At 32.8% G+C, this 25,476-nt stretch overlaps 1 protein-coding gene across 1 annotated transcript; it reads right to left on the bottom strand.

The window, feature by feature from the left end:
- Positions 1 to 464: 464 nt before the first annotated feature.
- Positions 465 to 23,696, bottom strand: LOC124364756 (WD repeat and FYVE domain-containing protein 2). Its single transcript, XM_046820475.1, has 4 exons — positions 23,396 to 23,696; positions 18,187 to 18,328; positions 853 to 1,058; positions 465 to 576 (listed from the first exon to the last, which is right to left on the bottom strand). Exons 1-4 carry the CDS (start codon positions 23,554 to 23,556, stop codon positions 480 to 482), a joined length of 606 nt encoding a protein of 201 aa, XP_046676431.1. The 5' UTR covers positions 23,557 to 23,696; the 3' UTR covers positions 465 to 479.
- Positions 23,697 to 25,476: the final 1,780 nt, after the last annotated feature.

The following is a 25,476-nucleotide window of genomic DNA, read 5'->3' as shown; positions in this document are numbered from 1 at the left end:
GACGATTAGACGGTTTCACAATCACAATAGATCTTGTCAATGACACAATGTTCTGTGCGAACTTGTCATGTGGTACTCAGTAATAGCACTTATGTAGAAAAATAAGATCCAAGATTAACAACTATTCTCTGTCACATATACAAAATTTAATAAATCAACAAATTCTTCAATGGAATAAAATTCCCATCAAGTCTTTATAACCAGAAAATAAGGTCTCATTGAAGCATTTCTTTTTTTGTTCTCTTAGGACAAGAAGCTTATAAATTGCCCCAAGTCCTATAAGAACCTTAGCGCTGCTTCCGGAGTGACAGGATATTCAGGATGGGTAAGGTTAGGAGGTAGGGGCCACCTCCTATCTAGATCCATGAGGAAGAATTAGGGCACTAACCTTAAAGTTATGTTCCCCCGGAAGAAGAGGAGGCCAGCTCTGAACCTCCTATCTAGATCCATGAGGAAGAATTAGGGCACTAACCTTAAAGTTATGTTCCCCCGGAAGAAGAGGAGGCCAGCTCTGAACCCGCCTCTTCAGTTAACGCAGGCATGGGGTTGCACACCCTTGTTGAGGCTAGCAAGAACCTGTGATAGTTAAGGATCAAACCCCACCAAACTTCAACAGTCATCTCCCGCAGTAGACTAGACCTATTGAATTACCCTTGCACCCCAGAATATCAACATTTGCGGTTAGTGATGTGCTGCTCCTGGACATCCATCAGGTTGCCCAGATTTAAGTGACACATCGGTTTTTGCTGTGCCCAGTGGTCAGGTTCAACTGGAAGGTATAAACCAGCCAGAAGTGATCCCAACACAATACAAATGAACAGCAGCAGTTACTATAGACAACGTAAAGGATACACAAGAGCTGTGCACCAGGCATTGCTGAGGAAGTTGCCGAGGGTGCGGCCAGTCTCGGAACAGTGATACTGGAACATCTTGTCTCGCCCGATGCTGAGAACCCACTCCTGACCGAGCGCAAAGTGTACTGCTGTCACACGGCTCTGGTGAGCGAGCAACTCTCGCACTGCGGACATCCGGTTGAAGTCTTCCTCCAGCACATATTCCTGCACATAGAAATGGATGGTTAGAAATGCTAACTATGGTGAACATTAATCAGATAGATGACATTAACCCTTAGGCTGCTTCACAACGATTGATTGTTGTACGTGTCGTTGCCAAAAACGGTTTCACAGTGATATATCGTTGTTCATGTTTCTGCCAAAACCTGTTTCACAACGATGTATCATTGTTGCATAATAAATTTACATTAACATAATTTTTTGACGAATTAGCATATCTATATACCAAATTGTAGAGAATTTAAATCTCCACAAAAAATATAAATTTTTATGTTTTATACTTGACTACGTAATATATAAATTTATGTGTGATTGATGAAAATTTGCCTAAAATTCATGTAAGTTACTATTTATTGTTTTTAATATAACTTGGGCAAATTTTATCCAAATTTCTTAAAATTTTCAGGATCTGTAGATAATTAATGTTAATAATTGTATGACATTTTTGTTATCAATATAAAACAATTATATATGCCTAAATAAAAAAATAAATAGCACAAATATTTATGTTTTTTGTTTTTTAACATTCTTATTTATTACGCCGGTAGTACTTTCATTTACAAGTAATTTTTGTGACGTAAAACAATCAGAATTGGAGTCAGCAGATATATGAAATAGTACTTCTTGAGAAAAACAATTAGCAACTATCTACTCTTGGTTTGACTTGTTAGTATAACACCAGAAGCCGGGATAAGCATGTGTTTCCCTGCCACAGGCTGGAACTTTTCACAAAAAAAACCCATCACATGCAGGAATTAAATTCTTTTATCAACTTCCTAGTACTATAAAAATGAAAACAATCTTTAAAAATTTCAAACCACTTTCAAAGAGTACCTAATGAAAAGAGACCATTATATTAATTTCAAAAATGTTTGTAACATAAATTTGTAGGATGAAAATTGTAATATTGTTTTCACATGTTTAAAGTGGAGCTTGACAGAAAATATAAAATATGTTTCTTACTAAATATATTACCTTTTATCAAATTTTATAAATTGTTAAAGTCATCTTTATTGCACAATACATTCATATTTAAACAGGTGCACTGTCAAAACTTAAAACTATACTAATGCAAGACATTTTCATTTTTTTAATGACAAGTTAAAAAACTAACTTTAACCTTACAGTATATATAAAATGTTTGACTAGAACAAGAAAAACAACATTCTCTACTTCAGCCCAAACCCCATGACTTCAGAGAATTTATACTATTGATCGTGAAGAAAAGTTTGAGACAGTCCTGTATACTATAGAATCAGTGATCAAAAAGGAAAGTTATTGTCTCCTTTTCAAACAGTTTAAGAAATATTTTACTTTTTATATTTGCTGGGAAATGGTTGTAAATATTAATTCAAGTATAGAATGGAAAACTTTTAAATGGAAAATTTCAAAGAAGATATTTTTATGTATTGGATATTGAGGTACAAAAGAGTTTCAGGTAAACAGAGAATGTTTATGGTTTCTACAATAAAATCTATCCAAGTTGCATTTAAAAAAAAGCACACACTAAAACATAAAGATTGATGAAAGCGGCAAACTTTGAAAGGATTGAAAAATTTGCTTAAAACATTCTTTAAAGTCAGCACCGGACATTATTCTTTCATATTTTACTACAACATGAAAGCTTTATAAGAATCTCTCTTTAAATCCTGATAATATTTAAACTGTACCTATATACTGTTATTGAATAAAGAAGTCTTTAACATAACCTCAATTCTCATTTATTTGTTGTCATTACTTTTTTTCCCATATATTGAAAAAGTGGTCTATTATAAAAAAACACTGTTAAAATTATGAATACAAACATTGTTTTCATAGCAGATTTGTTAATTATTATAATAATTGCATAACTGTATTGATATTGTGTCATACATATAGCTTAGTTTAAAATAATTTTTTACTTGTTTATCATGTTTTGTAGCTTGTAAGAAAATATTATTGGTCCTGATCATATTAACTTGAAGTTGAGTGATAGAGATGACTAAACAGCTCAAACTCTGCCTAAAAAATAAACATTATTCATTTAATTAGTTTTTCATAAATGTTCATAAAATAGTACTTTTGATTTTGAAATTTAAAAATGCTACAATTTTATAGTTAACTGACTTCCTTTATCGATTAATTATGTCCGAGCAATCATAAACACCCAAGTGTTTTTGTTCCTAAAGAATACATACAAGACGATGGATGTAAAAGTTGATAGGAGTTTGTAAAATTAAATTTTATTCACCTTTTTATGAGGATAACACTTGTTTACCAATTTTGGGACTGAAATGAGATTACATTCCAGAAACGAAAGAATGTTGGCATGTGGGAATGAAACAGATTAAATTAAACAAACAAACCTGGCGAACAAGAACAGCCAGTTAGTCTGCTTGTTTAGTCTAACAGTATCTTGGTGATTACTAAGCAAGTGCACTAACACCAAGGTCATTCATAGAAAAAGATAGGTGACACAATCAGTTATGTCAATCAGTTGCTGGCATTTCAATAACACATAAAACTAGTCTTCATCACCTTCTTATAAATTTAATTTATTTATGGCTTTCAAAACTAATTTATTGCTTGTTGTATTTCTTTTCTCATTTAACTCTGTTCAAACATTCCTATCTAAAATTATTAAAATATAGAAGTTTATAATAATACCACTAAAAGTCTCAGTTCTACTTATTAGTCGCTAAATACATTACAATGCAATGAATATATTTAAAATTTTAATTACAAAAAAAATTAACTACCTGGTATACTCTTAACATCTCTACAAATAACAGTCAATTAGTCAAAGCCTTATTAAGCTTGTTTGTAACACTTTTTTTGACAGTCAATTAGTTATAGCCTTGTTATGCTTGTTTTGTAACACATTTCTTTTTGTTTTTAATCTTTAAGTTTCAAATAGTTTAAATTCTTTAAGCGATATAGGTATGATAATTGACAAATATTCTTATATCTTCTCGTGCTTAAAAAATTTAAACTACCTGTTTATTGTAGTCTGACATTCAAATTCAAAATTAATTAATATACAAATACCAACTGATTAGTATAATAGATTACTTATTAAGTGAATTAAAACATATACAGTATATTTTTAAAATATTGTTTTTAATTACAACCAGTTTTATTACAACAGTAAAGAAAAGCTAATAATACTATTGTAATTAGGAATTTAAAAGTGTCTATAAAATTAATACTGAAGATTAAACACAATTAAACGTTTCATTAGTTTTAATTTTACCATGTACAGACCGTAAAAAAAAAAAAAAAAAAAAAAAAAGACAAGATAGGTATACTAAAACTATTTTAGTTAATAAAATAAATAATAAATTTACCAAGACTATACATTACTGATTCTTAAAAGGAATAATCCTTAGAAAAATGTCTTTTGCCAAGAATACTTTTTTCATGCAGGTCAAAAGACATAATAAATGTAGAATAGTTGAGCAAGAGTTCAGTCTACTAACAAGAAAAGCAAATGTATGGAAAGTTGATCCATAACTGATTAATATAGTTTTCCCAGCACAATTTACATCTAAAACAGGCTACATGGAATTTTACAGATCAAAATAAAAAAGTTACTTCTTGTTTAATAATTACTTGCAATTAATTAATTTCAAACGAGACATTGGATCTTTATACTGTATTATAACCTTTTTTATTTGATTGATTTCTAGCCAGAAGAACATTAGTGTACACATGCATTGAGGATACTTTGGTAGTGACAAGAAAAGGAGAGTTCCTAACACAGAACCATGAGGAACTACGTGTTCTGTATTCAAGATCTGGTGATTAACAATGAGTATTTTTTATTAGACAAGTAAAAACAATGTAAAATAAATAAAAAATAATAATAACAAAATATAAAAAAATAACTATAAAATAATAAGGAATAAAAAATATGGCTTTAAAATTACTCAGAGCAATGGCCCAGCGTTTGACTGAACAACTCACAAAAATAATTCTGGTGTTGCTTTTGAATTTTTCAAACTTGTTCTAGATGAAGTATATTAACCTTTCCGTTACTTCAGTTCAGACTCATAGCAATGCTGGTGACTTCCCAGTCATTGCATAATTTATTGTTTCACCACTGTTTCATGCTGGAATCTGTTTATAATGTAAATATCTAGAGTTTATATATTGTAAATAGTATATTTAAGACTGTTATCATTTTTTAATGTAGTGTAAAAGTAACGGGAGACAAGAGAAGCTTTACATAAATTGTTCGTAATTTACAATGTGAGGTTAAAAAATATCCGAGTAATGATGGTAATAAAGGACAACTGGGTCAAATCAGTGCAATGTAACACGTTCTGTGAAGTTGTCTTGTCATTTTGGAGCTTAAATGATGGTATACACAAGTTACTCAAAACATTTTTTTGTAATATATTTTTTGTCTGGTCACAACTGACTGACTGGGCAGTCATGGCGATAGTGACTGGAAGATAATTACCTTATTTAATTAAATTACTTTTTTCATATTAAGAGATGTAGCCTCGAAAAGTGTTGATAAATATATATACAATAATAAACCTTTTTAACACTCTTTGATGTAATTGTTACTTCGTACAATGTACATTTCAAATTCTAAGAATTGATCATCAGGTACAGGTTTTAGGTTAAGGTAAATTATGAAAATAAATAATTGAAACCCAACTGTCATACGAGGGCTGTTTTTTAAGTAAGGGCCGTTCTCCCGTACACGGTAGTAGTTCGCGTTCCTGCCGTAACGAGCGTGCGCCCCGCCTCCCGGCATTCCTAGCGAACAACTTCATGTCAGTTGCAGCTCTGTAGCTAACCTGTATGCATTACTGTGGATCTTTAAAATGTTTAAGATTATCGAATCACCCGCCGCGTGTGAGATTCGGTCAGTGATACGATTTTTGACTGCAAGAAACATGTCGGCTGCTGACATTCACTGTCAGCTTTGTGAGGTGTATGGTGCCAAGGCAATGAGTGAAGGTAAAGTGCGGAAATGGGTCAGAGAATTTAAAGATGGCCGCGAAAGTGTCCACGATGAAGATCGCTCAGGCCGGCCATCTGTGATCACGGGAGATATGGTTACTGCAGTTGACGCAAAAATTCATGAGGACCGACGGTTCACAATAACCACTCTCTCTATGGAATTTCCTCAAGTGTCCAGGTCAGTACTGTACAAAATTGTGTCAGAAAACCTAAACTTTAAAAAGTTGTGCTCAAGATGGGTACCCAAACTCCTCACTGAGGATCACAAAAAAAGAGATTAAGCAGTTCTTTGACTTTCTTGACCCGCTACGACGAGGAAGGAGACGACATGTTGAGTCGAATTGTCACAGGAGATGAAACATGGGTATCCCATATCACTCCTGAATCAAAGCAACAGTCCATGGAATGGCGGCACACAACATCTCCAATCAAAGTCAAAGCCAAGCAAACGCTGTCGCGGCGCAAAGTTATGGCAACTGTATTCTGGGACAGGCGCGGTGTTTTTGCTAGTGGACTTTATGCCGCGAGGAATGACGATTAACTCAGAAGCCTACTGCGCAACCCTGGCCAGTCTCCGACACGCCATTCAGAACAAAAGACGCGGCATGCTGACAAAGGGAATTCTGCTCCTCCACGACAATGCAAGGCCTCACACCGCTGCTCGGACACAGGAAATGATCGACTCTTTTGGCTGGGAAGTTTAGAATCATCCGCCGTACAGCCCCGACCTTGCTCCGAGCGATTTCCACCTTTTTCGGTACTTGAAAAATCATCTTGGCGGGAAGCGCTACAATGACGACGAAGAAGTCAAGACGGCCGTGAACTCCTGGTTGTCAGAGCAGGTGGCAAATTTCTTTGAAGAGGGATTTCAAAACTTAGTTTTAAGATATGATAAGTGCCTTAACAAACAAGGCAACTATGTAGAAAAATAAAAAAAGTATATAGATTTTGAAAATAAATGTATTTTGAAAAAAATAATTGTTGTTTATTAAAAAAAAAAAACGGCCCTTACTTAAAAAACAGCCCTTGTATGTTTTAACTACCTTGGTGGCTAAATTTGTTGTATTTAATTTTATATGTGATCAACGTATATTGTTTAAAAGTCTATTGAATAATAAATTGTTTGTTAGAAAATATTTGTCATTTAATAATATATTAGGATTAATTTTGGCACTTTTGAACATTTCAAAATGTTCTAAAGTTAATAATAGGTGACTTTTTTATATGTGTGTAAAATTTCAAGATTGTTTTCGATGTTTGTGTATGTATTGCCGGTATTATTTAAATGGTCTACATATTTTGAATTTGATCATGTTTTCAATGCTTTTATATGTTCATTAAATCTAATTGTGAAGGATCGGCCAGTTTGTCCAATATTGTTGGATTGACAATCATTGCAATTTAATTTGTATACTACACTATTGTTAAATTTTGATTTTGGTTTGTTGAATTGCTTTGTTTTTGATTATAAGGCAGTGGTTGGTAGAAGTTTTGAAAGCCAACTGATATCCTTGTTTATAGAATGATTTGTTGGTTTTGTGGCAATGTTTTCCAAGGTAGTCTGATTTGAATGTATTTGATATCTCTTTCTTCTTATTTTCTGCCCTTGTACATTTCTTCGATACCGGTAATACATCAATCATGCTTGGATTGTATTCATTATTTTGGCCGATGTATTAATTAATATTTAATTCTTTATAAAAATCTTCAGTTTTCATTGGAATTTGGTGTAATCTGTCGATCATTACAAAACTAAATCATGATCCTACAGAATCTTTTCAAAAAGATGTCAAGCAATGTATAAACAAAATTAGTCATGTTTTCCCGAATAACAAAAAACAGAATTTAAAGATGATGAAGCCTTCTGCATTGATCCTCAAAGGTTTGCCAACAATTCACAAAGAAAACTGCCCAATAAGACCACTAGTAAATTTTTAAAATGCTCCTTCTTATAATTTAGCAAAATACTTGGACAGCAAAATTAAAGAACATTACAAATTTAACACTGACAAGACTGAAAAACAGCATTGACCTAGTAAGCAAAATTAATGATATAGATATACCCAACAACAGTAAGTTTGTATCCTTCGATGTAACAAATTAGTACACAAATGTTCCGATCCAAGACACGATGCTTATAACTGAAAATAATTTAACAGAACATAACATTCTAAATTCACATGAAATTGAAGAAATACATACTTGAACTACAGATAATACATACAGATAATTGTAAGAGTATTTTTCTTACATTCCCGTGCATTATAATAACTTATAACTAAAACAAAAATAGCCCTATATTGTATTTCGGATAGAAACAGCCTTATCTTTTAGAAAAGCAAAACAAATTCTTTTAATGTGTATTATTATTGAACATCAGTTGATTTGGTCATAAACCAACCGCATTTGATCCTTAGTCAATTGGAGAATTGATGCATTGACAGTTGTGACCACGGGTAAATCTAGGATGAAGGGGGGGTTTACTAATACCGGAAAACCTGGAAATTCTCTATACCACCCAGTCAAGCTTCGGCCCGGGGACACTCTTTCGAAATATATTTAAATTCTATAATATTAATGATTACAAGTTTGGCAGTCATTTGAAAGTATTATTTTATTGTAAGCCCTACAAAACTGTTATAACGTAAATTGTCAAAATTGTTGGAGGCCACCCGATAACACATAAATATACAAAAACGATGGAATACGGAATTTACAGAGGCTGTAGAAAACTGCTTTATCTTAAGAACTACACGTTACATCCTCCATTTTTTACCCTCAATCATAGATCTATACGAAACTATTATAAATTGTAAAATGGGCTTCCTGAATTTATGTCTTTTATTTTACTTGAGAATAGTTTATTCCTATTCTCAAGTAATAATAAATGGTTGACGTCCATGCACAGACGCACGGCACGGCGATGAAATAAACACAGACATAGAGAGTACGAACTTCTAGTGAAATATTTCCAAAGCACCATATCTTGTTACTTTGGTTATCTAATTTCGGGTTTTCATACACAAAGTATGGCACAAACTCAAGTAAGTGATCGGTAAATAACTTACGTAACAATGAGCGAACACCAGTTACACGAATATAGATCGATGAAAAATCAAATCTATTTCATTTGGAGTTTGTAATGTTAGGTTACTCCTCATAACAAAAACTTTAAGAAAAGCTATTACAAGCATAAACCTGAGATGTGACAGAGGAAGCAAAGTATTGCTAATATTATTTATAATATCTTTTACATAACAAACCCATTAGCTCTCCTACCTCATTTAATACCACAAGTAAATTACTACATATTTTCCAAAATTAGTTTTATGATCGCAAAACCTTTCATAATTGAAGATTCCATCGTCAGGCAACTTCACAAAAATTAAATTAATATTGGAAAAATATGCAGTAATTTACTAATGGTATTGAATGAAAATATTTCCAATGCTCCAAGAATTATCATTCTCCTACCTAACTTGTCTGACCAGGAATGCCTTTTATTTGGCAGTTTCTCAGAAGCAATAATGCTCAACCTGAATAAATTAAAGTAAAACCTTTTTATTAAGAAAAACTATTAAGACTTCCCCGAAAAATATTGTAAGTAGAATTTTGGAATACTGTTTTCAATAAAACAGGCATTGAAACCCCTTTTAACAAAGCGTTCCCTTTAAATAACAAAACAATATCAGTTTATAACGAGCAAAACTTGTTTAATCATGAAATTATAAATAAAAGCCAAGAACTTCAAGATGGTTATATTGTACAGATTAATGGCCCACGAGAATTGAAGAATCACTACACATTAAGGGAGGTCGGTAAGCGCAAACATATATTTTAATTTTTTTTGTTAGAAATTATTCTATACATTAGCTTTAATTTTATATAAGGTTTATGCTGAAATGTCATAGGAAAGTATTTTAAATGCTTTTTCAAACATGTCATGCAAAAAAGGATGACATTGGTTCTGGGCCAGTCTGAGGAAATTCATTGTAAGTAGTGCACACTATACTTCGTAATGTTTTTTTTTTTTTTGCGTAAGTTGGCAGCTTACTTGGAGGCTTTAACAGTCAAGACAGATGATTGGTCAAAAGATTTGTTTTCTTGTTTATGTCTAGAGTATTATTTATTTGTACATCTATTCAGTGTTTGTTTACACACAGTATTGAGTATTCTTGTGCACCTATACACTTATACTTTGTGACAATGACAAAACCGAAATGGAATTTTTAAAAGAGGAAACATGTTGGTAAAAGGAAACTCATGGTTATAGTTAGTCCAGCCAATATGAATCAATCCTGCCTTCACAAAGCTAACCTACCAAAGTGCAAGTGCAAAAAGTGGAAAAGCTACTACATTCAAAATATACATTCAAAAAGAAGCTAGACAGAAGAAATTAATTGCCAAGAGAAAGCTTGAAGATGAGTTTTAAGCTAAAGAAGGCCCAGATAAGCTTTCCTATGACCTTGGAATGTATCAGGTAACTAAAATAAATGTTTAGTCTCTATATTTTTATTTTGTTGCAGTTTTCCTAAACTTAAATATTATAACATAAATAACCCATTATCTCAGAAACTACTCAATATATCCCAATGATATTTTGTGCACTTAAAGATGTTTGAACACAACAAGTTATCGGTAAAGTAAAATCGGACCACGCGAGGGACTCAATTGTTGCTAATTGGAACCCTTTGGGGTAACCTAGAAAATTATCAACAGTTAAAAATTATCATCTTCGTCATCTAACCGAGAGGTGGGTGAGTTGAAACTCAACAGTATATCATACACGATCTCCAAGAAATCTTCAACAGAATTACTTTATTGACAACTGTAGTAGATTAAAATCTAAATCCTCTTCTTCCAGCAAACAGGCCAGTCTTACCACTGTTCAATCTTAAGTTTGTGAAATTACATGTTACTAATTAATATGTTAAATTTAATTTCCTTTAAGAAAATCCAGTTCTTTAAAAATCTAGATAAACTCACTTCTCTAAAAAAGAGTATTTTCACTGACTGTTTTACTTCCTTTCCTTACTTGTCAATGAAATAAAATGACAAAAACTACAAAAGCAAACTGTTAAAATACTTTATAATAAAATGTAAACAAAAAACTTAATTGTCCATGAATATGATTTGACCTATCCCCTATCTTGACTTTCTTGACTAATTCCTCTACAGCTCAGAGTGTCTTTACAACATATTTGAAGACTAATAAAACTATCCATTCTAAAGACATAACAATTTTAATCTTAATACCTTGAGACTAATATTGAATACTCAAAATTTCCCAAAAATATTTGAGAAAATTGTATATTCCTGCATAACGAACACAGTAACGTGCATTATTGTAATACAGTACACTAATTTAGTTCTTTACTAAACTACTTCTTTCTTGAAACCAATAATGTAATATGTTACTCTCAATTTAGGTTTCAACATAATCTCTCCACAATTGCTGCTGTGTCTTTATTTCTTTGAAAAGCTGTAGCACTTGTGGTTCTCAACATTTTGAAAATGTAGAAAAAAAGAACAATTTGTTTCTTTTTCTGAGATAAATAAAGCTTTTGACGTTGTTGACCATGGACTGTCAGGGTTTCTTAAAACAGTGTAAATGAGTCAAGACTAAGATATGAAATAGTTTTCTGGGGATTCTTTCTTCGAAATTACAATAGAATTATTGTTGCGCAAAGTTTTCCTTAATAGTCTGGAGTCGGGCCGGCCGCAAGAGAGTTTTAGAGGATAGTTTTCAGCCAGATAGTGCTTTAACCCTCCCCTCTTTATCGATTTATCATTGTATTAGTTTTGGTTTTAATAACGACAATGTTTTTAAAATACCAGGTCATAGAACAATAGAAACTGAAATCTAAACATTTATAATAATTCAATTCTCTATTTTGGTCCTAAATAATTTAAATCTGTTTCTTAAAATAAAAACTGTTTCAAGCTTACTGTTATTAAGGACCAAATTTAAACGTTATCGGTAGGTCTGATAGATATTTACTGTTTGTTTGAAATTGTCGAGATTATTTGAATATAAGCTTAACATTTACTTGCTAATAGTGTTTTTGATTATTACTATTTATTAACATCACAAAAACAACATTCCCTTGTGTAAATAAAAAAGTTTAAAGAATACGAATCTCAAGTCAGATATTAAGAGACCACCCTATTTCCTATATCATTGCATAACTTTTGCATACTTAATAGTAATTTTATTTCTATATATAGATCAACTATAAGAAACACATTTTGAAAACATCAAATTTTCTATTTGCCCTTATCTTAAGTTTTTTGTAGAATTGTCTACCATAGTTTGACAATTTGGTAGAAACTAGGCGAGAAGTGTAACAGTAACAGCGATAAAACATTACAATTGGCAAACCAAAAGGTGTGCTTTTATTTTTTTTTGTTAATACTAACACTGTCAGCACTTATCATTAACAAAAGTTACTAATACACAACTACTTTCAACATTAATAGAGTAATAGAGACAAGAATGATATTAAGACTATTACAAACTAGCCGTTCAAAGTGATGATCGATTGGTAAGTGTTCAATGCCATTACTCGTTGTCTCTCTCACTCGAAGCGCGGGAAGTGTGCAAAAGGGGCTGTTTTTATTGTATTTCTTAGTCCCTACTGGTTGTGCTTGAACTCTTCATTCCAAAAAAATACTAGGCAAGTTTTGTGTTGTACTGTATGTTATCTGTTATAGATAAGAATAAAACAAAACAAATAAAAACAAAACTGAACTATGAGTATGGTTTGACTACGAGTTTAATTTCAGTTTAACACAAGTTAAAATTTACTTCGAATAAGGAGGTTACAACCCCCAACCCCTCCTCCCCTATGGATACTCCTACAGCGGAAAGTGCTCCAGAATTAATGCAGTTACAGTGGTATTTTTGTTCAACACCATTACCACACAGCTTCTACTGCCAGCACGCAATTCTGCTAAAAACTAGCTGGCTAAAAATTAATATTTGTAAACAAAACAATCTAACAATCAGAAACATTTTTCATTATTTCCATGGTAATAAAAATTAATTGATCATTCTAAATTCTAAAATGAAGTGTTAACATGCTAAAAGTTTAGGCCAAATTTAATTTGATCCCACCTTCATTTGGGATTTTCCTCCATAATGAAACGAATGCTAGATTGTTAAAGAGCTTGTTAATAGCATGGCGACCAGATTTCTACCCCGTTTAGGCGAATAAGAATGTGCCACCTCTGGCTCAGTTTGGCCAGATGTTAGTGTATGGTATCTTGTCAGAGAATGTAGTAAAGAAGAGTGGAGGATGATAAATATTATTACGGACACCGGCTGGGTCGAAATTCTACGTTCCCGTATCTCCACATTTGACTGCTGAGGTCAAGCAGATTGGACACCGGCTGGGTCGAAATTCTACGTTCCCGTATCTCCACATTTGACTGCTGAGGTCAAGCAGATTGGACACCAGCTGGGTCGAAATTCTCTATGACGAATCTCCTAAATTTTACTTCTGAGGCAAGCAGAGTGGATAGCTACAGCACATTACGCCTTGCAATCATTATACATTCTTTTCGGCTGGGCCCTTCAAATTGTATGTAGTAGAGTCATCTTAGTCTTGTAACACAAGATTGAGGGGTGGCGGAGGGTTGATATCATGTAACTATGTTTCATTATTATTTTCATAAAAATTTGTAAAACAATTTTTGTACTTTAATGGTTACATTTTTTTTATGCAAAATGGTTGCATTTGCTAAAGGGAGAAAAAAGTGTGTTCTCAAAGGAAAGTTGTGATTGGTAAGAGTCACATTCGTCTTAGCTTTAAAATTAGAACAATTGCTGAAACAGAAGCTATGCTGATTATAATTAACATTTCACTTCCTATAGGACCTAGTCATTTTTTCATTCACAGGAATATTCATAGTTTTTAATTTTATATAAATCAGCGTTAAAGAATTATAGAGCAATGGTAACTCTTGTTTCATACTAAATTATAATTATAAATACAAACGTACCTAAATAGAATATTATATTTGGTTACGTGTCAATTTCTAAAGTTAGCATGACATGAAGGGAGTTGATTAAAAAGAATATAATTTGATGCAGTATATATTTTTAGAAGTTCGAGGATTTGGATCAGACACCAATATAACAACAGGCTTTGGTAAAAACTTCATAGCCCACGATTAGATAGTGGTACCATTTCCTTAGTGGGTCTTTTAGTATAGGACTTTAATTATTTTCATTATGAAACTGAAGAATGTTTTATTGTGGTAGAAGTTATACTTCTTGTTGGTGGTCATTTATGGAGGTATATGAGCTATTGGTTGTTGGTTCTATGTTATAAACATGGCAGTGACTGCACCAAAGCTAGTAAACTTTTACTCCCATCGTCATTGTCTAGATATATGACAAAATTCAAATTATGACACACATTGTATACAAAACACTTTTGACAATAAACATAATGATCAAATGTACCAAAAAACCCTTTTTAACTCAAGCTATTAAATAATAATATTATATTCTTAAAACAAAATGTGTTAAATTGGACATTTCATTTCCTATATGATGTAGCCATCTATTCATTCACAGGAAGATTCATAGTTTTTAATTTTATATAAATCAGTATTACGGAATTATAGAGCAATAATATAATATACAATAATACATCTTTTAACACTTTCTGCAAGATTTCATTTTGTACAATGACCATTTCGAATTCAATGAATTCAGCATCAGGTACTTGTAGGTTAAGGCAAATGAAGTAAATAAATAATTGATTTATTTACTTCAAACTTCAAATTATTATTATTCAAAACAAAATTTCACCCACGTATTATTAATAAGTCAAATATTACATTTACAGAAAATGAAACAGAGCTTCTTAACAAGGGACTGAAATATAATTTACACCCAACAAATAGAAAGATTATATAAGCAAACTGATACTGAATAGTGAAAAAGGGATTACACGTTTACCTGTAGACAAACAAAATCAAGCAAAGTGTAAAATTAATAAACAACAAAATATGAAATGATAATTTGGTTATATGTAAAGCTGAAAAAGGTAACTCAATTGTAATTTTAAACAAAAATGATTACACAGATAAAATTTTATTTTAATACGAGGGCTATTCGGAAAGTAGATTACATTTTGGAATTAAAAATTAACAAAGAATAGGAAAACATTTTTATTATATACATATGAAAGCCACACTTAAATACTACTTTTCAACGTAGTCGCCATTCAAATTTAGGCACTTATCATATCGATGGATGAGCTTGACAATGCCTTCCTCATAAAATTCTGCCGCGTGTGTCTTCAACCAGTTTGTCACTTTTTGCTACAGCTCTGCGTCGTCGTCTGCGTTGCCAGCCACTTCTTCATTGTTGGAAACAAGTGGTAGTCACTTGGTATCCAACAAGATCTGGGCTGTATGGTGGATGAGGAAACAACTCCCCTTGGAATGATTCGAGAACTTCACGTGTGAGGTCGAGCGTTATCGTGAATCAACAGAATTTTCGAGCTCAACTTTCCCCTACGCTTGTTTTGGATCGCTCTTCTGAGGTTATTTAACATTTGGCAATACCTTTCTGAGTTGATTGTAGTGCCTCATTCCAGGAAATCAACAAGAATTATACCTTTCTTGTCCCAAAAAACGGTCGCCATAACCTTTCTTGCCGACATTGTTTGCAAACATTTTCTTGGTTTGAGAGGGGAACTTGTGTATCCCCATTCCATTGACTGCAATTTGGTCTCGCAGTTAACATGTTTCACCCATGTTTCATCGCCAGTTACGATGCGATCGAGTAGTGATTCACCCTCTTTGTCTTAAGCATCCAAAATTGTTAACGCTGCAGCCATGCACTGGTTTTTGTGGACGTCGGTCAGGATTTTCGGTACCCATCTTGCACAAAACTTGTGGAAGCCAAGCTTATCAGTGATGATTTCGTATAACAAAGTTCGTGAAATTTGAGGGAAACTAAGCGAGAGTTCCGTTATGGATAACCGTTGATTTTCTCGGACCTTTGAGTCAACTTTCTTAACAAGTTCGTCAGTCACTATGCTGGGTCTTCCACTTCGCTCTTCGTCATGAACATTTGTTCGGCCATTTTTAGACTTAATGACCCATTGTCGCACTCCACCTTCAGTGATAATGTTGTTCCCATAAACTTCGCACAACTGCCGATAGATTTCTATAGGCTTACAGTTTTTGGCAGTCAAAAACCTAATTACTGCGCGCACCTCACAGTTGGCGGGATTTTCAATTGCGGCAGACATTTCAAACAGGCACTGTGACTAGATGCGTTACAACACGAACTTCCCGCTAGCACGGCTGGATAGCCACTGAGCGGTGGGACGTCCTGACACCAAGATGGCCGTGCTAGTCCTGCCCCTAGTGGCCACAGCGCAAAACGTAATCAACTTTCCGAATAGCCCTCGTAACAATATTACAAAATTAAATCATGATCCTACAGAATCTTTTCAAAAAGATGTCAAGCAATGTATAAACAAAATTAATCATGTTTTCCCAAATAAAAAAGAGAATTTAAAAATGATGAAGCCTTCTGTACCAATCCTCAAAGGTTTGCTAAAAATTCACAAAGAAAACTACCCAATAAGACCACTAGTAAATTTTCAAAATGCTCCTTCTTATAATTTAGCAAAATACTTGGAAAGCAAAAGTAAAGAACATTACAAATTTAAAACTGACATAAGACTGAAAAACAGCATTGACCTAGTAACCAAAATTAATAATATAGATCATTAAGTTTGTATCCTTCGATGTAACAAATTTATACACAAATGTTCCAATCCAAGAAACAATACTTACAATTAAAAATAATTTTACAGAAAAAAACATTCTAAATGCACACGAAATTGAAAAAATACTTGAACTCACAAAAGTAACTCTAAGACAAAATTACTTTACATTATTAACAACAACTACTACATCCAACATGAAGGATTACCAACGGGATCACCACTGGCTGATATATTCCTCGACAACATAGACAACAAATTTATATTAAGTAATAAAAACAAATATCTAACACAAATAAATTTTTATTACACATATGTTGATGATATAATTTGTCTATTCAAAGGAAATGAAAGAGAAATATAAATGTCCAAAAAATACTTAAACCAAATCCATCATAATCTAAATTTTACTAGTGAAATTGAAGCAAATAATGCAATAAACTACTTTGATCTGACTATAACCAACATCAACAAAAAGCACAATTTAAAAATTTGCAGAAAACCAACAAACACAGATTTAGTTATTCCTTTCTCATCAAACCCATGTGGGTCAATGATCGACAGATTACACGAAATTCCAAACTGAAGATTTTGATAAAGAATTAAATATTATTAAATACATTGGCAAAAATAATGGATACAAGCCAAGCATGATTAATGTATTATCGAAGAAATACACAAAAAAAAACCTTGGTAGTTAAAACATGACAATTTGTTTTCAATTATTTATTTTCATAATTTACCTTAACCTAAAACCTGTACCTGATGATAAATTCTTAGAATTTGAAATGCACATTGTACGAAATAAAAAGGTTTATTATTGTATATATACTTTTTTTGTAATAATGAACACGCCTATACAATAACATTTACAAGATGGAATTTTGCTACATATCGGGTGGATTATTAGGCGGTATTGTCACTACAAATATTTAACACATTAAAGTTGTGCATGCATGTAACCCATTACTGCATGTTTTATTAATATAGATAAACACGCTCACGACGATTGCTTATTTCTGGACTTTTTTATTTGCAGTAGAATTTTTAAATAATAATGGTAAAACACCATAACCTTGTTTTATGTTAAACGTCTTAGTATAACAAGAAACATATGTAGGATTTGCAATTTTTTACAAAAAAATTATTTCATTACCTATGTATCTAGTTAATATTTTTCTGAGTATGCCAAGGATTACCTAAAAATTAATTTGCCTTAAAAATTATGCAACCGTGTGCCCGATGGTGCATACAATGGTCTAAGGTATTTATTTAAGCGTAGATTTCACAAATCAACAATAAGGAAATGCATAGCAAAGCGAATCAGGTACACGTCGTTTTGAACGTGTACAAATTACTTAACAATTATTATTGAATACAACAAAATAAACACAACTCACAAATATGGAGCCGTTATCTTGACCTACAAACAGCTGTCTAGTCTCTGCACAGTAATACACACAGGTGGCAGCTACAGGCATGTAGTGACAGATACTGGGCCAGTACTGACCAGAGTCCCTCTTCAGCCACACTCTCACAGTCCTGCCAACATAACAACAGTTATAAGTACACACAGGTGGCAGCTACAGGCATATAGTGGGAGTTCTTCTTCTTCTAAGGGGCGCCTCTTGCGCACCCCCGAAAGAACACCATAAGGCCTACCAGTCTATGATTTCAGCAGTTCCACAAACCGCTGCAAACAACCTATCAGGTCCTCCTGGGGAAATTCACCACCTGAAAATACCACAGATAGCATACCACTCCCTTGCTATTTCAGGACAATCAAAGAGCAGGTGTTCAGCAGTTTCCTACTGCTCGTCACACATTCTACAGAGCGGATCGTCCTGAAGGATGCTGACTCTGTCAAGATGCTTCCTCATATGACCATGTCCCGTAATCAGACCTATAACCCGAGTAGTCGTCAATCTACTCAGAGAGAGAAGGTCAGACACCACCCTGGAGAAAGGCGGCTGTAGTACCATTTTGCTCATTCTCATGCCCGGATGCAACCTCCACCTTCTCTCATGTTTGGCGTGAACCCATTTCGAGACAGTCCCAAAGGATTCACACCTTGAAATACTGCAGAACGGTTGAGGACCTGTCATAATTGACGCTGAGCCCCGGTTGGCCAGGGCACCAGCTCTTTCATTCCCAGGGATCCTCTCATGACCAGGAACCTAACAGTCACACTGTTTATTCTGGCAAGCCAAGGAAAGAAGCGACTTTATAGCAATCCCAGACAAGTTTGGAATTGAACACACAAGGGTCCAGCGCCATCAGTGCTGCCTGACTATCCATGAAAATATTGATCATCTTTCTCCTACACCACAGACAAAGATTCTCAGGAGCACACTTCATAATGGCTGTGACCTACACCTGAAAAACTGTAGGATAAGGACCCATAGGGGCCACCAGCTCCCTGCATGGTATCACCCCCCCACAATTCCAGTGCCTGTACAGGTTTTTGTTTTAGAGCCGTCTGTAAACCATCCAAGCTCCGATGGTGAAAGAGGTTTCCTTCCCTCCCACCAATCGTCCCTAGGAGGAATCACAATCCTAAAGGGTTTGTCAAAGGAAAATTGTTGTGGCACCTGACAGAGATCATGTGCAGAGCATCCCCCTTAATCAGGATGCTAATTCTACGTGCCCACTGCTGTAGTTTGACCACAGTTCCGCTTTCTGACGACTGTAGGCCATAGGCCGATTGACAATATCCAGGGGTAAGATTGAGGCAACAATCTAGAGCTGCACCCGGTGCACTAGGAAAAGCCCCAGTCCTTTCCTACCAGACGAGATAGTATCCCTCTTTGTAGCTGCAACAAGATAAGTTACGTGACAGTAGGCCTAAAGCAACATAAAAGTGACAGCCTTTAACCAAGAAATAATGAATTAATAATAAAGTTGAACTAAAAATTACTTAACCCTTCCAACGCGGCTAACGCCTATAGACGCGGAACTGCTGATGCTTTAAACGCAGATAACGTCTACAAACGCAAAAGCTTTACTTTTGAAATGGCGAAGAATTAGTTGTTAAAACTTCCGTAAGAGAGCAGGTCGATGTTCTTTTCGACTGTCGGGACTAGACAAAACGATTTGTCACCGTTGGTGGACTTTGTAACGTTAGCCTATCTACTCGGGTTGAAAGCAATCGCTGCCATTTTTTGTATGGCCTGTGACGCGGCATACGCCTACAGACACGTTCATTTCATTCAGCTGTTTAACTACGTGTGTGTTGGTCGTATGTTGGTTATATATTGTTAAACAAAGTGTTTTGAATCAGTCTGTTGTTATTCTAATAGTGTTTTAGTTTGTTTTTACTAACATTTAGTATAATTTTTTGTTATAATGGCTAATCCAGATGATCCAAGTTTTGACGAATGAGCGCATTTTTGGTATATCATGTGTAATATTTTTTTTCAATTATTTGTTTTGTATTTTATACCAGTTTCACCATACAAGTCCAGTTTATTTATTCTAAATAAATAAGGTTTATAATTACAATATTTGTTTAATTTCCCTTGTAGGCTATCGTATAAATAAGTTTGTGTTGAATTTCTTATTATTACATTTCAAAATCTTATACAGAACTTATTTATTTTTATGTAATTTAATTATACAGAAACTTCAGTTACAATTTACTCATTATAAATAACCTGTATAAATGTAATGCAATCTGTCAAATAGTGTTCCTATGAACATTATCCGGCAATGCAGTTTATTCAAAATTTCAAATGTTTTCGTGTGTATAAAATACTAAAAAATATGTAATATTACATGTTTTTTTTTTATTAAGGTAATACCAAGGAATATGAAACAAAAATTAGCATTGGGAAATTAAAAAAAAAAATTTTATGTCTTAGCGTTTTCAGATAGATAGTAATTTAGATTAGCGCTTTAAGGGTTAATAGATCAAGAAGAAACCAATTATGGTAAAAAATATAGGTATACTAATAGCTTGCAACTTAAGTATAAAAACTGAACTACATAACTTAAGTAAAATCTACAATATTTGACCAGATTTCCTTTCTAATGTCAGATGCAATGCAAATATATTAAATCATTTCAATAAAAACCTTACTTGAAAGATATAATTTGAATTAAATTTAGAATTATGGTTATTAAACACCAAGAAGATAAACAATTATATATATATATAAGTTATAATATACAGAACTAGAAAAATATTATAAATTAAGTTTAATTTTATCATTGTTTTTACATTTTTATTTAGTTCAAAACTAACTTCTAGAACAATATAAATTAACTAACATTTTTTAGTTCAAATAAATCAATAATTACATAAATTCTTGGAGTATATTATTGGAGTGTTTGTTTTTAAATTTATCATGTTTGTTATTACATGTTTTATAATTGAATTAGTTTGTCACAATTTACATTAAAATGTTAAAACATTTATTCAAACATAAATTTTGTCATCAGTGTAATCAGTTTCAAACATTTAAAGAAGTTTGAATTATAAATAATTTTGACAAAGTCTTTATAACACATTTTGTGGTAATCAACAACAAACTGGAATACCAATCATTATAAAATAAAAAGTGTAATTATTAGAGTAGAGCAGTAAAAAATGTAATCAAGGTATTATGGACGCAATGTGAGTCTCAGGTCTATTCACCAAGTTAACAAAGTATGACTAATTATTTGAGCACAACGTGGCCTCCAATTAATTAACTGTTCAAAGTAGTTAGATGTATACATGTATATTATTATTCCTTCCAAATTTCAATCAAGAGACAGGTCATAATAAACAGACATATAACAATCTACCCGTAATGTAGAATTTATAAAAAAATAATTTAGAATTAATGTGAAATTTAGGATACAAAGTATTAAAAGTCCAAGTGTCCTACTTAACCCAGTTACAACAACATATATGTATTTGAAAATTTGGTTTATGAATCTGAGATATAATTGTAATAAAAGTACAAAATTGATTTTCATAAACACTTTGTTAATGGTTGAACGTTTAAACATCTGATTTACTATTCAATTTAGAGATTTAATTCACCAATTTTATTGGTAATGGATTCTGTTAGAACTCTTCAAGTGACTGTAATTAATTATTGTTAAATACTTATTGATATATATATATATATATATATATATATATATATATTTATTTATTTATTTATTTATTTATGCTTATTCTAATATAGCAGAAACTTTCTATTATTTATTCTGTTTATTAAAACGCTTATTAGAGTGCAAAACCCATATATTTCTACACAATGGAATCTCCTGTTTCCATTGGTACAAAACTACCGCACAATTTAATTTTATTTTTTTATAATTTTAATCAAATTAAAGTCTTTTATTATTATTGAATGTGCTGAAACGCCAAGTGTGAGCATACCAGATTTTAAAGGCTGTCATGTTCACATATAAATATGTGTGGCAACACCAGATCTGTCCTTGAGGCTTAAGTGCATGGCAATTAATAGGCCGCCCCATAGAAGAAGTAGGTTAACCCACAACGGACATATTATATAAATCTCAGCGCTTGACATACAGTGGCCGGAGGTACTTGCTGTGGCAGATGGTAATCTAGCACAAAAAAACTGTCTGGGAACACGACGACAGTCGTGAAAGATTGTGTGTACCCAATGGGGCTTATGTTTCTATGAACGTGTAAATTAATGTACAATTTTTTTTCTAGTTGAGTTTCTTAGGTAGCAGTAATGGCCTGAGGAATTCGTGATGAGACACTCTAGAATTTGATCTTATAGTGATAGGTACTACCTCGAGGATGTTTATCGTATGTCGCCATCAGAGCAGGGCAGCACCGAAGACAAAAAGTGCAAAAATGGCACTGAAGTTGCTACTGCTAGGCTTACAAACTTTTATTCTCAGAAGATCTGAATGAACGTCTTTATTTGGGTCAAATTCCTCTATTACATTATGTATCCAAAAATGTAGCAACGGCTCATGTCAGTAACAACCCATGTATACGAGTTTTACTTACGTTCACAAGACCATGTGGCACCCAGCACAAGGAAATATTACTCCACAGGAGAAAAGTAGTTCCACTTTTTAATGTTCTGTAACTTCAGCTATTTGTCATTTCCACTCCTTGAAACCTTAAATTATTTTGTTTAGAACAACAGCAATAAGTTAATAACGCAAAACTCATCTTTTGTCACTTCAGCCATTACTTTCGCATTTATCCAAATTCAGAACAGAGGATGAGGGGTGTATGCCTTTCGGCCTCCGGTTCATTGAGTGGTCATGGTTTCGCCTTAACTCAGCTTTGCTGGCTTTTAAGTATTTAGCATATTCTATTCATGTTTGGACCTCCTTATGATTTGAATGAATGTTCTCTCAATTAGAACTTTAATTATATCCAAAGGCCTATATAACCTTTGTTTTTGTATCAATGAAATCAAATAATTTAACTTATAGCCTCCTTTTAACATAAGCAAATCCTTCAATTTCTTTTAGCATGTTAACATCTAAGGAACTAAGCTCTATTCATAGGTTACTGTAACAATAATAAGATTAAACATATGTGAATGATAACTTCTCTTACTTATTTCTTGAAATATTTTAATACTAAGACCTAAAATATAATACTCAGGTCTTTTTACTGACCTGTCATCTGAAACGCTGATAACACCATCTTGACCAGGAATAAATATCGCCTGATTAATGTCATCATTACACCCTTCTAATTTAGACAATAAGACAGGTTTCTTCGTAGAACTGAATCTATCACCAGAATTAGCAGGGGCAGGTTTAATTTCAGCTGCCATTTCTAGAACTTCGATTTATATTCGTTACTTCTTCTACAACTATCTGGCAATTGGTTGGCAAAGAACTGCGAAAGATAACTACAATCCAAGTTTAACCCGTTCTATCGCTGTCAGCTCGTCTGCTCTGTACTGTATTACTTTGTACTCTTCGTATTGTGTATTGTGAGCAGAGCTGCCACCTACTCAAAGCTATCTTACCCTAAAATCTTACAAAGTAGAATTATTTTGATAAATTCCATATTCTAACTATACCAATTCCTAAAAATAACATCACCACGTATATAAAGAATAGTAATCACATTTTCTTATTTTCAAAATTCGCTTATGTAGCAAATTGAAAAATACTATTGATTTTATACTGCATTCTGGTTATCTACCACAAATTTGATTTAACAATATAGGTTTTCGGCTCTTCTATAAAACTAAAGAACCATTCACCATCATCTCTGTGGGCTGAGCCTAAACTAAAAATTTTAGGAACAATTTCAATAATTTGTTATAAGGATCTAATTGTTAAAATTTAATTGGAATGAACATAGATCATTTCAAGAATTCAAAGCCAGTGATATTTTATAGCCAAAATATTCACGATGCTAGTTTAGTTCCTTAATTCACACAATTATCTTTAGCTTAGTACAGTAAAATCAAAGTTTAGTGTACTAAATACTAATTCACTAATTCTAATAAAATTGTACAACAAAATATTAAAGGTATGTGTTTTGTTATACCAGTTAACTGTAATTAATTTACACACATTAAGTTAAAAAATAAATATAAACTGTAAAGTAGAAAGAGACATTTATTGATTACTGGAAATAAAAACCAGTTGAGCACTATCCAGTAAGTACAATATTTTAATGTATGTATATGACAGTATTAATCGTATTAATGTACGAAAACATGAAAAAAGATTTTTGACTAATGATTATTCCTAATTACTTTTAATGATTAGTACCTTTAACTGCATATTTTATATATTGGGTAAAACCAGAATTTATAATACTGGCTTCTTATTAAATTATAAAACGGTGTAGGTAAACATTGATCTTACTAAATATCACTCTAATATAATAATATGTTCAAAGTTTCCATAGACGATTTTAGAAACGATTTTTTATTTTCGACGTTTTATTTTGACCACTAATTTTTGTAACCAAATTATATATAAGTAGGACCGACAAGAGTATAAAAATGAATAATAACTCTGCCTAGTTTCACCGAATTAGTTATTTAAAAAAGGTGTATTTTTTACTTTCACGTATTTCTTTACTGTCTAAGAACTAGAGAGGATGTGGTCAAGCTGTGGAATTTTACATCTAGCTTTAGGGAAAACGTCCTAGCAGTCAACACTCAGTCAGAGGGTTAACTGACAACAGTTGACTATTATATGTAGTACTCGATGTGTAAGAACCAGGGCCGTACTCAGCTATGATGCGCCCCGGATAAATATTCGGCCGGGCCCCGTACAAGTATGGCGGAGGTGGCCTAGTCCTCTTGAGGGTACGGGTCCGGGGAGATCCTTCTCAGTACTAAGTTCTAGACACGATGTGGTTAGCTAGAACTTTCCTAGGCTTACTCACATGCAATACCAAGAATATGGCTTGTAAAGCAATCAATGTATTGTGTTCTAAAACATGCAAATCTGCGCGCAAAATCTCAAACTTGGACATATTCAATATAACACACACATACTTTAACATACCCACTTGCTTCAATTTCCATTTTTATTGTTTTAATTATTGGGTTTATCTTATTTCCTGGTGTTATAGCTGCTATTTATTTTAAAATGTACTCTTATATTGTTTGTTTCAAAATTGTTTATGTTATTTTTAAGTTCGCATTGTGTTAAGTTTATTAGCTGTACGGTTACTTATTTGAAATCTGTACGTTTATAACCTTTGATTGTATTACTTACTTACT

Source organism: Homalodisca vitripennis, chromosome 6 (genome assembly GCF_021130785.1).
Source record: "Homalodisca vitripennis isolate AUS2020 chromosome 6, UT_GWSS_2.1, whole genome shotgun sequence".
NCBI classification, from domain to species: domain Eukaryota; kingdom Metazoa; phylum Arthropoda; class Insecta; order Hemiptera; family Cicadellidae; genus Homalodisca; species Homalodisca vitripennis.
This window is presented reverse-complemented; position numbering and strand designations above follow the sequence as displayed.